The sequence below is a fragment of the Nannobrachium achirus genome (genome assembly GCF_963921795.1).
Source record: "Nannobrachium achirus genome assembly, chromosome: 23".
Classification (NCBI taxonomy): domain Eukaryota; kingdom Metazoa; phylum Chordata; class Actinopteri; order Myctophiformes; family Myctophidae; genus Nannobrachium; species Nannobrachium achirus.
Genome location: NC_137830.1, coordinates 33065581 through 33080543, shown reverse-complemented (window position 1 = coordinate 33080543; position 14963 = coordinate 33065581). Strand labels below are relative to the sequence as shown.

The following is a 14963-nucleotide window of genomic DNA, read 5'->3' as shown; positions in this document are numbered from 1 at the left end:
TGTGTTTTTTTAGCGAGAATCTAATGCCATCCTTGGCTTCTAAAGTGTTTTTTTGAGATAATGGACATTAAAGATGAGATCGGCCGTCGGCCTCCATGTTAAGGGATTACTATTTTGTGCACGTGCATCCGTGATGATGATGAATCGGCGAGTCCAATCGTGCCGCCACTTTCTAACGGACCCTAGGGTAAGAACGCCAGCGTTACTCTATATACAGTATTTTACGCGAGTATACTCGGGATCGGCACTCTAAATACTTGAGGATTTTTTCACGAGTATACTCGGGATCGGCTAGAAATGAGTTAATTAGGCTGCCCAAGCGCGGACGTTCTATGTAGAGTTCTCAACGGGCCTGAAAATTAAGGCCCGGCCCTAACTGGGCCCGAGTGGGCCGACCCGAAGCCCGGCCCGACCCTAACAATTATCATCATTTTCGGCCCGAAAGCCCGAGAGAGAGAGAGAGAGAGAAAAAAAACGTCGCCAGTAGGCAGCTGGCAGCGCCAGTGCCTCAAATTACAACAGTGAGAGAACGGACATATAATAGTTGGCGAAATAGCAACTTCACATGTTAAATTGTTCATGAAACATGCAAGGTTCTGCACAAAATGTGCTAACGTTAAATCCCTGTTGTTGTCAACAGTCAATCTCAATCATACAGCTCTCATCCTCTCTCTCCCTGCCGTTGACGCTGCCTGCGTGATTTATGTTTCGTCCTTTCAACGGTCACGCATCAAACGCAGGCTCGGCAGATCTATAAACCCAAAACGTGTTCATCTGGCTTGCATTCTGGGCTTGCAGATCTGTTGTTTAGTGCGCGACACCACCTGATCACCATGCTTAAACATATACAACTTAGGCACGTAATAAGCGGCGCGCTGCGGCTGTAAACCCTTTAATATAAATGCACACAGCAGCAGCAAAGGACACTTGATTAACCAGAAAGCATAATGGAATTAATAATATCTTACCAGCCGAGATGATCGTCTCTAAGGTAAGAGGATGTCAACGTATGGTGCTTTTAGGTTGGTCATGTTGATGTTGTTGTTAATACAATCCTCTTAAGTCCTTGTCAATAATATCCAGGTTGGTTCCGCTTTGAATGTACTTTTCTTGGATTTATAACTTATTACAAACTTGTAAAACTGCCTGCTGCCTTTTAATTTAACATGCAGCTCCAAACTTTCATCGTAGCCGCTCGATCACACAGAGCTAACGCTGACTCGCTGCATGTGACAGACTTCCGTATATCCAAAGGTTTCGATTGTGACGTCATCACAACAACCAGACTGCTCTATGAGACTGATAGACTATACTTCCGTATGCGTCACCGATTATCCTTGGTCCATTGGTTAGGAACTTAGGCAGGTTTCAGTGCTGCGCTGAAGACAGGCAGACAGTGATATGCGCCTGTTCTCTGTTGCTTGAGTGACGGAGCCCGGAGCCCGGCCCGGCCCGACTAATTATTATAATTTTTGGGCCCGGCTCGGCCCGATAACGTCGGGTCGGGTCGGGTAGGGTCGGGTCGGGTTCGGGCCGAATTTGAGAACTCTAGTTCTATGACCCAGAAGGACGTGATACGAGCCGCTGAATCTCATCGGTCAATAATCCCGATCTCTGTGCCTGCCTCCCCCTGTTTGGAACATTTTGAATCATTTGGATTTTTCTTTTTGAACACAAATCTTCTCTTCTGGGGGTTCCCTGGCCTGAAACATTTTCGACTGGGGGTCCGTGGCCAAATAAATACACTTGATAAGGTTTTAGAACTACTGATTTGTGTCATTACACTACCTTGATGTTTTTTTTGGTTTCCTTACTCAGATGGGAGGATACGAAGTGTGATCTCCTTCGACAGAGGAGGCGAGTGGAGACTTCTCACCAAACCGGACAATGTGGAGTGTGGACACAAAGTCATAAATGTACGTAATGATCTTTATTCACATATCTGTACATACCGTACAGTACACGCAGTTCTTAACGCTTATCAATACTGGAAGAATGAAGTGTGTTTGTGTGTGTGTGTGTGTGTGTGTGTGTGTGTGTGTGTGTGTGTGTGTGTGTGTGTGTGTGTGTGTGTGTGTGTGTGTGTGTGTGTGTGTGTGTGTGTGCGCACGCATGTGTCTGTGTGTGTGTGTTGAGGGTCAAATGTGAGAATATATTATGAAGACTGGTCCAATGGTAAAACAAATGTTTTCAGTCAGGTTTACAATTTGGAAACGGCGAGAATGCCGTTTCTGAAACTATTAATTTAAGTAATATATACAGTATATATATATATATATATATATATCCTTGTGCGTGCGTGCGCGCGCGCGTGTATGTGTGCGTGCGTGTGTGTGCGTGCGTGTGCGTTGTTCAGTGGGGCTCTGGGAGCTGGAGGTGGAGACATACAGACATACATACCGTACATACACGTAACGTTGCATGCCATTTTCAAATTGTTTTCAGAGAGACCACGTGACAGATGCTCTTTAATGTTTAAAAACCGACATTGTCCTAAAATGTTGATGTGCTCACAAGTATAGTGATACAAATGTGTGTGTGTGTGTGTGTGTGTGTGTGTGTGTGTGTGTGTGTGTGTGTGTGTGTGTGTGTGTGTGTGCGTGTGCGTGCGCGTGCGCGTGCGTGTGTGTGTGTGTGTGTGTTCTATAGTGTAACCTCCACATCCATGGGGAACACAGTCGCTACAACCGCATCGTTCCCATGCTGGCGGTCTCTGAGCCCACCGCCATTGGTCTGGTCATCGCTCACGGTAACCAAACACAAATGTTCACCAGCAAAGCTTGTCGTTGTCGGGTGGAAACCTTGTACTGTATGTCAAAAAACGTTTGTTTTGTATTTATCTTTTTAAAAAATGATTTAAACTAGTGAAAACAGCCGATCTACAAGCACACAACGCCTCGCGCCGCGAGGCGTTGTGTGCTTGTAGATCGGCTGTTTTCACTGCTTTTGTGCAACGGCCTTGTATGGTGAAGCAGGGCTTTACTTTGCGAGCAAATGTACAAATTTGAAACTTGGAGATACGAGGTTGTCTGCTTCGGACGAAAGTATCTTTCAACGAAAATGTGTGATAGTGTGATCCTTGGTCTACAAACGATTGAGTGACATCTAGACCTACTGCACATATAAACAGAGCTGCTACCTTTAAATGCATTTTAAATCTGAGGCTTTGTGTATACAATTTAAAATAGTTTTGAGATAATGCTGCTATTTGTCCCAAAAGCGACTGCAACAGATTGCTACTATTTTATTTGTTTCAAAAAGATTTATACACTGTCTATATATATATATAACATGTATACAAAAACTAAATGCGACATACCGGTAGCTCTGTTTTACACAATGCCGTACCCCCTCCAACTGTACTGTATGGGGCTGTTAAGTCTGACATCATTTTGTAGGCAGAGGAGAACTTTTGCCCCCCAAAAAAGCGAATCTTTTTACTATTTTTACTATTTACAAATGTTTCTTCTCTTTGTTGTTGAAAGGAAAGTGGTAGAATTATAGTTTAGTCGTTCGTTATTTTTGTCTCGGATCTGTTGAAATAGCAAGGGACAGATATTGACAATAAATCTGCTTGGAGGTCTGACTACAAAATGATGTCACGACTTAAAAGCCCCTTAGGTTCCCCCTTTTCAACTGTTTTTGTTATATTTTGACGCATGCCTGTTTTCTCATGCCAATAAAGCTCCTTGAATTGCCTCTCCTCTCCTCTCCTCTCCTCTCCTCTCCTCTCCTCTCCTCTCCTCTCCTCTCCTCTCCTCTCCTCTCCTCTCCTCTCCTCTCCCCAGGTAGTGTGGGTGAGTCTCTCTCCTCATCGCAGCATCCAGATGTGTATGTCTCATCAGACGGGGGTTACAACTGGAGGGGGACGCTGAAGGGTCCTCACCATTACAGCATCCTGGACTCTGGGGGCCTCGTTGTCGCCGTGGAAGCCCACCACGAAGGACAAGTCAAAACAATCAAGTAATATCAATAGTAACAAGCAGTGGTGGAAAAAGTACTCACATTTTGTACTTAAAGGAGTAGTTCACCCCCAAAATGACTTTTTTTTCTATTGATTACTCATGCCATGGAGACTAGAGTTCAATAATATTTTTAGGTTTTTGTCACATTCCTAAGACAAAAATTTGATTCGAGTAAATTTACCCCCATTGATTCCGGATGGGGACCTGTTTCGAAACGGGTCCCCATCCGGAACGAATAGGGGTAAATTTATTGTTATCACATTTTTGTCTTAGGAATGCGACAAAAACCTAAAAATATTATTGAACTCTAGTCTCCATGGCATGAGTAATCAATAGAAAAAAAGTCATTTTGGGGGTGAACTACACCTTTAAGTAAAAGTATCAATACTGCAATGTAGATGTACTCCGTCCGGAATTCAAAATGTACTTAAGTAAAAGTATGGAAGTGTTGGCATCAAAATTTCCCAAATTTAAAAAGTACAAAATGTTTAAAAATAGCAGATCTACAAGCTCACAACGCGTCGCATTGCGACGCGGGGCTAAAGTGGTTTATGTATGTTTTATAATATTTTAATTTATATCTGCAAAGTAACTAGTAACTAAAGTTTTCAAATAATTGAAGTGGAGTAAAAGTACAATATTTGGATCTGAAATGTAGTGGAGTAGAAGTAAAAGTATTGGAAATACTCAAGTAAAGTATAAATACTTCAAAAGTGTACTTAAGTACAGTACTTGCACCACTGGTAACTAGAACTGCACTCTGTCGAGGTGCCAACTTGCGCCTTACGCACAAGCAGGCTACACATGACCAGTGTTGGGTGTAACAGCGTTACAACTAACGGTGTTACCTTACAGTGTTAGGTTTGGGGGTAACGGAGTAACTTAACGACTTCGTTTTACAATTTAGTAGGATCGTCAACAGTTACATTTTCGCAAAAATAATGACGTTACTTAGTTACATTTAAGACCTATAATTCCTTGTTCTTTCTGTTGCCACAAAGGAGAAATAATCCATCTGACACATTTGCGCTGTTTCCTGAATGAATGAGCTCTTCTCTGTCAGAGGAGCCTGAGGAGGCATGCATGTAGGGCCCACACGTTTTACACGGAAAAAGGTGACCGACCAGAAGTGTGTTGCAGTCTGTGGTGGTTGCGTAGTCATTCAGAATGACTACAGTACAGTCACGGCACAGAATTATATAGGTTAACATTTTGGTGTAACACCGGGTTGCTCGTCTTGTCTTGGTTGTTTACATTAAATTTACAGTCGCACGGCATGGCAGCTAGGGCTTGAGAGAAGACAGATAGGTTGCCCTTAAGTAATGGAAGTATTCACGTTTGCCCGCTCAATAATATAATTCTCTTGAATGCTGCCTTCAGGTATGGTATGGAAAGGGGGCGTTTGCGTTTCTCTCACCATAGTGAAAACTGCATTCTTGGTCTGGAGAGGGCACTTTTTACAGACGGGTAAAGCCCCCTTTGATGTCTATGTGTGCACGTGCCTGATGGGTTTCAATCATCTCTGCAGGTTCTCTACAGACGAGGGCCAGTGTTGGAAGGCATACAACTTCACAGAGCAGCCCTTCTTCTTCGCCGGCCTGGCGTCCGAGCCGGGCACCAAGGCCATGAACATCAGCGTCTGGGGCTACAGGCCAGAGGACGACGGCCAACCCATGTGGGTCGCCGTCACCATCGACTTCCAGAGCCTTATCACCAGAGAGTGTGAGTCAAAAATGCTGCGTGTTGTGGTTTGCGCCGATTTCTTGTCAGTTCACAACGTAGGCCTTTAGCAGACTCATTTGCACAATTGCACTTAGAGCAGCACTAAAGTCACTTAAAGTTAATTTCCACTTCTACCCTGGATTTGAACCCAGTTTCATTTTTTTTTACCATTGAGCTAATAGAGCCTGCCTGTATGCTCGGGGGATAAATTGAATCTTCTAAAACGGCTAGTTCCTTGATTCTGATTGGCTGGTTGCCATGGTATACCTGAGACTATAACCCACACCTTGAATCAGTTTATATCAAAGCCAGGTGCATTATTTCTTTCCACTGTGCCGTGAGGCTGAACTAGAGAAGCGAGCGTTTGATTTCCTCTCAAATCCTGCCGTGAGGGTGCTTCTAAGCACCGCCCGCATGCATAGGACAGTGACTGAATGGCTCCGGGCGGGGCTTGTAAAGGCAACAAGCGCCCTCTATTCTCCAGGCACCACTCGGCTGTTTAGCTTAGGTTGCTATGCTAGCGTTTTTGATGTATATTCTATATATATTTGCTGAGAGGGTCGGAAACACTCGGCTGACGCCTCGTGTTTCCCAACGCCTCTCAGCCGGTGTATACTCCCCCGGTAACCACTCGCCTCTTGTGGCTTATTGCTTTATTGACCGTCAGGTCCTGTGTCTGGGTGAGACATGACCTTTGACACGATCATGTCTCCATAGAGGAGCAGGGGAGACTAAATACCACCACCACAATTGTATAAGTTATATTGTATTAAGATACTCTTAACATACAGAATATTACAGATAGGACAAAATTAAATGTTATTCATGAACAACAAGTTACATAGTGCTGCTACAGTATAAGTACGGCACTTGAGTAAATGTACTTGGTTACACTCCACCACTCTCACCACTGACACGCTGCCACCTGCTGCCCAACGCTGCCTCGTCCAGGTGATGATGGGGATTATGAGGAGTGGCTGGCTCATTCCGCAGAAGGAGAGTATGACGAGGACCCTGCTGCCACTGACGGCTGCGTGCTCGGATACAAGGAGACCTTCAGGAGGCTGAAGAGGTTGTCCGTGTGCAGGAACGGACGGGACTACATGGTGAACAAGAGACAATCGGCCTGCGTCTGCACCCGAGAGGACTACCTCTGGTGAGGATGTGCATCGACGCTGACATAATGCTATGTTTATATTGTCTCTGCCGGATGGAAACCTCATAGAGACGCCAGGAAGAGTAGCTGCTGTGACTGTACAGTAAGCCAATGGGGATCTAATACATATAATCAAATCAAATATGTCCAAAACAGTAGCAAAAGTAGCAGATCCACAAGCTCAAAATACGCCGCTTCTCCACTTAACTCGAAAGCGGTAGATCAGCTATTTCCGTTACTTTTGTGCGACACTATTGTAGTGCATTGATTTACAACACTCCCACCGAAAAAAAAGCAAGTTAAAAGGTTTGAGTTATAAGGTTGTTGCCCGAAAGCAACGATATGCTTATCTGATGGGACATTAACCCTTTTAGTGCCTATCCCGAACTAGTTCGGGATATTCGGGATCAAAAACAATTTTTTATTCGCTATTTTACTTACCCCGAGCTGCTTGGAGCAACGTGGGTGGTCCCGGCTCGCCCAGCGCTCACCAACGAGAGACGCTAGATGCTCCGACGATTTATTCCATTGAAAATGGTTTAAAATAAAGTTTAGACCCCCCCCCAATGTTCACCAAATGTTCATTGTAGGCGGCGCGACGTATTCCAGGGTGCCTATCCCGAACTAGTCCGGGATATTTAATAAAATGAATTATTTTATCGGAGGCCTCACCGAAGCCCCGGTCTAGACGTCCATCCTTGGCCGGGACTTAGACTTGGCCATCCACGGGCCGTATTCGCGCTAACGGCCGAATCGCGCCGCCTACTCCAATAATAAATCACATCTTTAGACAGGATTTTCTGCGGATTGTGTCCCCAGACCCAACGAGAAAGTTTTTTGCGGCTGAAATAGCTTTAGATCGGGCTTCTCAATGGGTTAGCATTTTGGCTACGTGTCAGCTAGCTTCCTCCTCTGGACACCCATAGGATTGACCGGAGTGAAAACACAGGCCAGTTGGGAGAGGGTCGACGAAAGCTATAAAGAAGGTCAATGGAGAAATTTCTGGCACTCTAGCACCCCTTGTGGCCGGATGGCACTGTATGAGTTAATGGCTGAAAATAAGAAATGTAGTTTGATTAATTAACTCTCAATCTTCTCAGTGGATTCACAGAAAACAATATCTACCTGCGTCAACATTGTGAATGTCCTCTATTAACGCGTGTTTTGTCAACAGTGACTACGGTTACTATCGTCATGAGAACAGTTCAGAGTGTGTGAGACAACCCGAACTCGCTGACCAATCCCTGGAGGTCTGCGCTGACGGAGAGGAGGAGGAGCTTCTGACATCTGGGTAATGGCCGCTAGGGCTGTCACAATTATTACATAATCGTCTAATCGTGATTATTTGACATTTTCGCAATTATTTTGTCATAATCGTCATAATCGTGAATATTGAAAAATGTCCGAAATAGTGGAAATAGCAGATCTACAAGATCACAACGCGTCGCATCGTGACGCGTTGTGAGCTTGTAGATCGGCTATTTCCACTATCAAAGTTATTTTTTAAGTAGTAAGTTGTCAAATATGTCAGTAATTTCTTTGTATATTTAGATTATGTGTCATATCTACCATGTACAACTTCAAAGCATAAAAGCCAAACAGAAATGTAATTATCAACGACAAAAACACAATTAAATCGTTAATCGACAATTATTTGAGTGACAATTAATCGTCATGTAAAATGTCATATCGTGACAGCCCTAATGGCCGCACGCACTGGCGCATCTATCTATCACATCCAAACGTTTTACAAGCTCAGAATTGAAGTATCGCATTTGTGTTGTGTGTGCTGTGTACGTATATAGGTACCGGAAGGTTCCCAGTGATAAGTGCGAGGGGGGCTTCACTCCTCAGCCCAGTACGGAGACCATCATAAGACCCTGTGGGTTCAAGCCCAGCCTCAAACCGCCTGCCGGACACTCATCCTCGGTCACACACTTTGACACTCCGGTCAGTGACACTGTGCTCTATTGCAGTGGTTCTCAGCCTTTTCAGGCCGTGACCGCCACAAGGGAACCCCCCCCACATTACATTTTGTATAACAAAAATGTCAGATCTACATGCTCACAACGCCTCGTAGATCTGTTATTTTCACCATTTCTGCCTCAAATATTTGACAATTTGGCCAATGTTTAATTTGTCAATTTAGTGGTGTTAAAAAGTCCTTAAATTGACACTTTAGAAATGTGCAGAAACCCTCTGCACTTAAACTTTATGTTGGTTTGCTTACTGTTTAGAGAGAAAACAATGTTGCACATTAAGCTAATCATCTGGGGACCCCCCAAATAATTTTGGGACCCTCCCTGGGAGTCCCGACCCACAGGTTGAGAACCACTGCTCTATTGTCTGTCTCTCTGTCTCTGTATATGTATATGTGTGTTTTCCCCTCCTTGTATAGGTTACCAAAGTCCTGCTGTCTCTCCGACAACCACTGGGTCACAGGGTTATTGTATTGGAATTCCCATAGACAAATCTTAAACATATAATAACTCTGTAACTCTGAGAGTGTACAGATGGAACCAAATGAACCCTTTCCGGACCATTTGGTTCCATTTGTACACTCTCAGAGTTATGGTGGTCCTTGAGAACCAGCGGTTTTGTAATGGTACAGCAGACGTGAAGCTCACATAACCAGCTCTGACTGAATGTGATAAACCGGTTCCGGAAAAGGTTCCAGATGTGATGGAACCGATTCCAGTTCCTCAATGTTGGATAATACGGGGTTCCTCTGATTCCTGATTCCAACTCTAATATTGTGGCATAAAAGCAATGTGTGTGTGTGTGTGTGTGTGTGTGTGTGTATGTGTGTGTGTGTGTGTGTGTGTGTGTGTGTGTGTGTGTGTATTCTCCAGAGAGAGAAGATGGTTCTGCTACTGGTGTGTGCCGGAGCTGCTATTGTTGTCGTGGTGGCCATCGTTACTGCTGTTGTTACTGTGAGGAAGATGATGTATAGGAATAGGTCTGTCGCACGCACGCACACACACACACACACACACACACGCACGCACGCACGCACGCACGCACGCACGCACGCACGCACGCACGCACGCACGCACGCACGCACGCACACACCCACACGCACACACACACACCCACACACACACACACACACACACACACACACACACACACACACACACACACACACACACACACACACACTTTTGTTCTTAACTTCTGAAAGATCTTTGAAACTGAGAGCCCATTGCAAACATAGCCTACAGGTTTTAGTTCTATACAGCAATGGTTCGCACATGAGCTTGTAGATCTGCTATTGTCGCTCATCAGGGTGGGTCCCCCAGTTCAAATATGTTTATTTTGGGGGAGTCACCGCCTGAAATGGTTGAGAACCACTGCTAAAAAAAAGACACAAATTGTAACAGACAATTCTATCCAATGAAGCAGCCTTTGATGTGGGTAAACTCTGCCCCCTGCAGGGCACCCGCCTATCGATTCTCCAACCTGCGGATTCAGGATGACGACAACGGCATGACCGCTGACCTGGACAGTGGAACCAGCAGTAACGGCACCGCCATCCATCAAGACTCAGACGATGTAAGAGTTGACACTGCGGTCAAGTCAAGTACATTTTACTTCACCTACATTTTCATTTTAGGTGCTAACTCAACGCACTTAAAGTGTAGGCAACATGCAATTTACCTTGCAAAACTGTTGACACTGTTGACAAATTCCACCTAAGTATTTTTTACATATTTCTTTGAAAATACATAGTTATATTTGAGGTTTATAAACTAATAAGATAAACTGCGGCCATTTTAGGATATAACTTTGGAATTAGAGTTGTCACGGGTGAATGAATGGGATGGGGTTGTGGTGAAAATATTAACATGTACACTCATATTTTTCCTTCTATATTTTACAGGATCTCATTGACTGACACGTGTGGACATAATGATTGTGAATATCATATTGTGACCATTTCTAATGATGTGCTGGAAAGGACATTATTGCGTTTCACTGGATTCATCATTTTTTTTTTTTTTTTTTGAGCGGTGGTTACACCGTCTCCTATACGTGGCCGTGTGTGTATGCGTGTGTGTGTGTGTGTGTGCGTGTGTCCGTGTCTGTATGTAGCCTGCAGAGCCTGCAGTACCTTTTCTGGCCACACATGTTAAGGGAGGGGCGCTGTTGTTCAGGCCAGAGACACACACACACACACACACACACACACACACACACACACACACACACACACACACACACACACACACCGACCACCGCTCAGTTCACACGGGTGTGATTTTTTTTTAATAATGGTATGTAAAAAATGCTAAATTGGCTATTTATTGAGCTTACTTAACCAATTAAGGCCTACTCAAAATCTTTCAAACAACACAGTGTGAGCTTGTAGATCTGCTATTTTTGAAGAACATTGTTGAACTTTTTCTTTTTTATTATTTGAAATTCTTTGTAAATGTATGATTTATATTCATTTATATTATTGTTATTTTTTCATTGGAATATACTGCATATTTTTTTACATTTTGACAATGGCTAAACTAGGGAAGTGCTAGGAGTTAAAGCTGCACTATGTAACTTTCCTCTTCTACACCAGATTTGAACCCGGTTTCCAAGTGCTGACATTTTTACCATTGAGCTAATAGAGCCTGCCTGCTTTCTCAGGGGATAAATTGAATCTTGTCCACAATATTTGTGTCAGATCATACTTATAAAGTACGGTATTAACATACCCCTCCTTACAGATTGGACAAAATTACTTTTTATTCATTAAAAGAAAGTTACATGATGCTGCTTTAAAGGAGTAGTTCACCCCAAAATGTTTTTTTTTCTATTGATTACTCATGCCATGGAGAGTAGAGTTCAATAATATTTTTTGTTTTTTGTCACATTCCTAAGACAATAATTTGATTCGAGTAAATTTACCCCCATCCGGAACGAATGGGGGTACATTTATTTTTATCACCTTTTTATCCTAGGAATGCGACAAAAAACTAAAAATATTATTGAACTCTACTCTCCATGGCATGAGTAATCAATAGAAAAAAAGTCATTTTGGGGGTGAACTACTCCTTTAAGGCAACAGATAAGGGAAAACGTAGCTATTTGCCTACTTAATCCATATCTAGACAACAATATGAGTTGCTTTTTAAACATAATTATATGACAAAAGCAAAGCTGGCATATACAGTATATTAAATGCACATTGTAAATATCTAGCATTCAAGCCAGCTATACTTGCAATGCTCTGAAATGCCTTCTACTGTTAACTGTGAAATTGTATTTAATTTATGTGTACTGATGATATTACACATACTTGTGTTTGTTTATCTTGTGTTAGTTTACCAAGGATGGGATTTCTTCCACTCCTCCTGACATAACAGAACCCTATTTCCTTGTAGCCGGGGGCGTTAGGGAGATAACATTGCCATTTTGCGCTATATTAGTCTAAAAGCGCCAAATTTTGCACAGATGTAGCCCAGGGCATGCTCTAATGATTTAGCCAGGGTGCCCGAGTCGATGACCTTCGGGGTCGCCACAGCGGCCAAATCAAGTTGGGCTCCCATCAACTTCCTATACAGGAGGAAAATACCCAAATATCTGGGTATTTAAGTAGGATGTGAGGGGTCTAACTAGGAGTTTGTCATGATGCTGAATCCATTGCAAGCATTTGTTTTGCACAAAAAACATTCCTTGGGCTATAAATGGCCCCAGAAAACGATGGTTTAGTGATGAAAAGTGATGAGTCATCACTTTTCACCGTTTTGTGGGCGTTTTCTTGGGCCATTTATAGCCCAAGGAATGTTTTTTGTGCAAAACAAATGCTTGCAATGGATTCAGCATCATGACAAACCCCTAGTTAGACCCCTAACATCCTACTTAAAGCAGATTTTTTTCTGGGTATTTTCCTCCTGTATAGGAAGTCGATGGGAGCCCAACTTAGTTTGGCCGCTATGGCGACCCCGAAGGTCGCCAACTCGGGCGCCCTAGCTAAATCATTAGAGCATGCCCTGGGCTACATCTGTGCACAATTTGGCGCTTTTAGACTAATATAGCGCAAAATATCCCTAACGCCCTCGACTATTGCTGTCGGGGTAGAAAACTATCTCCGTATTCAAACTTTTTTTTTTCTTTTCTAAATTAGTGCACATACTGCAGTGTTACACTAAAGCAGCGCTATTCAACCTGCGACATGTTTATGTGGCCCGTCATGGTCATACTAATAAAATATATTTTGTCTACTTTTAGTGTGGACAAATCATTTCTGATGTAATTTTTCAGTTTCTCTCCAAAACCACTAGGAAACTATGTTTGTCTTGTTTTAATACCTTTTTGCTATTTTGTTTGTTTCATGACGAAAACTTCATCATTGATCATTCCATGACAATATTTTTGTTCAATGAGGTTTGGCCTTATAGATGGAAATGTGGCTGTTTTCTGTGTGTTTCCTTCATTTTTAGACTACGCATGTAGAGTGTTACAAAACAATTGTCTAAACGTCCAAAATAGGACTGTAATTTTTAGCTTGCGGCACTTGGACTTATTGTATTTTGCTGAGTGGCCCCTGAGCCATCTTAAGTTGAGTACGAGTAGCCCTGCACTAAAGTAGCAAATATGCAAGACTCGAAGCATGGCGTGAAGCCATGCACTTTGAGCTTATAGATCTGCTACTTTTACAATTTTTGGATTTGAAGCCTGAAAAGTAACAGTTTTAGACATATATATGCGATTTTGTTTTTCAAAACGCTGATTTGCAGAGAAACATAAAACTTTGATATCCAACCTGTGGGCTGGCACCCTGGTGGCCCGGAAAGATATAATTGGGAAAGATTGTAATGATAACATAACATTAATTAAAAACACACACACACACACACACACACACACACACACACACACACACACACACACACACACACACACACACACACACACACACATTTTCTTGTAAAAAGAAATGTGATAGATTTAGATCCTGTTTGACACATTATTTGAATTTCCATCATTTAAAATGATCTGTTGCCCTGTCTTATGCATCACATTCCATTACTTAGTTTATATAAAAGAGTATATTGTTTTTAATATACCGGTACACTGTTTCAGTCAATCAATTAAGCCTCCTCAATCTCCCCCCCCCCCCCCCCCCCGTTCATTTTGAAAATGTGCAAGTAACATTTTTCCAAAGTTTCCCATGATGTACCACAACTAGATCAAATGCAAATAAACTTCACTTCAAAGCAAATGTCTATCATTGATCTCTGTAAGAATCACATCACACCTGTATTATTAATCTGTATAAAGATCACATCTGTAATCTCTGTTCTGTATGGTTTTCTATATGGACCTAATGGAGTCTGAAATAAAGATTGATTGTATCATAGGTCTCTACCAGCAGGTGACAGTATACTCCCCTTCGCTTGCACATCATCATTATGAGCAAAGAAGAGGGCATATCCTATGTCCTGGAGGGACGCGCCCTGTAATTGGTCAGTCTGGGTTGTGAGGCAACCAACGCGACGATCGCTCTGCTCCTGCAGTTGCCCGGCAACCAATGGTGGAAAGTAACTAGGTAGATTTACTTAAGTACTGTACTGTACTTGAGGACGATACATTTTACTTTACTAATACTTTTGCTTCTACTCCACTACATATCAGAGGCAAATATTGTACTTTATTATTTCACTATAATTATTTGAACACTTGGGACGGTATTATCTTAATTTATTGACATAATGCCATTTGAAAATAGCTGATCTACAAGCAGCTTGCAGATCTGCTATTTTTATTTTTATACATTTGAAAACTTGAGTTGAAACGGTAGGTCTACATTCTGCACAGTCAATCAATGAGTACTTTCTACTTTTTGGTACTTTATGTACATTTTGATACCAATACTTTTGTACTTTTACTCAAGTATTAAAGAGATTGAATTCCGGAATTTAGAGTATTTCATGTGTAACCTATTTATTTCAACATTGCAGTAAAAATGTAGCGTAAAAATGTGAGTACTCTTTCCCACCGCTGTCTGTAATTGGTCAGTCCGGGTTTTCAGGCAACCAACCGCGACGGTCGCTCTGCTCCTGCAGTTGCCCGGCAACCGACTCAGCCAATCACAGCGTGAGCTGCGAGTCCAGCGGGCT

The 14963-nt window shown here is 42.7% G+C and overlaps 1 protein-coding gene across 1 annotated transcript in view; it reads left to right on the top strand.

Moving 5' to 3' along the window:
* The window catches only part of LOC308308887 (sortilin), a gene marked incomplete at its 5' end in the record, with an annotated part of 39606 nt that extends 28746 nt beyond the window's left edge, over window positions 1-10860 (top strand). Inside the window, 10 exons of the mRNA XM_080754343.1 lie at window positions 1819-1916; window positions 2650-2749; window positions 3789-3963; window positions 5494-5687; window positions 6639-6843; window positions 8018-8134; window positions 8649-8793; window positions 9696-9802; window positions 10281-10398; window positions 10727-10860. Of these exons, the coding sequence (XP_080610469.1) occupies window positions 1819-1916; window positions 2650-2749; window positions 3789-3963; window positions 5494-5687; window positions 6639-6843; window positions 8018-8134; window positions 8649-8793; window positions 9696-9802; window positions 10281-10398; window positions 10727-10741 (1274 nt within the window). The 3' untranslated portion in view covers window positions 10742-10860. The remainder of the gene's footprint in view (window positions 1-1818; window positions 1917-2649; window positions 2750-3788; window positions 3964-5493; window positions 5688-6638; window positions 6844-8017; window positions 8135-8648; window positions 8794-9695; window positions 9803-10280; window positions 10399-10726) is intronic.
* Window positions 10861-14963: the final 4103 nt, after the last annotated feature.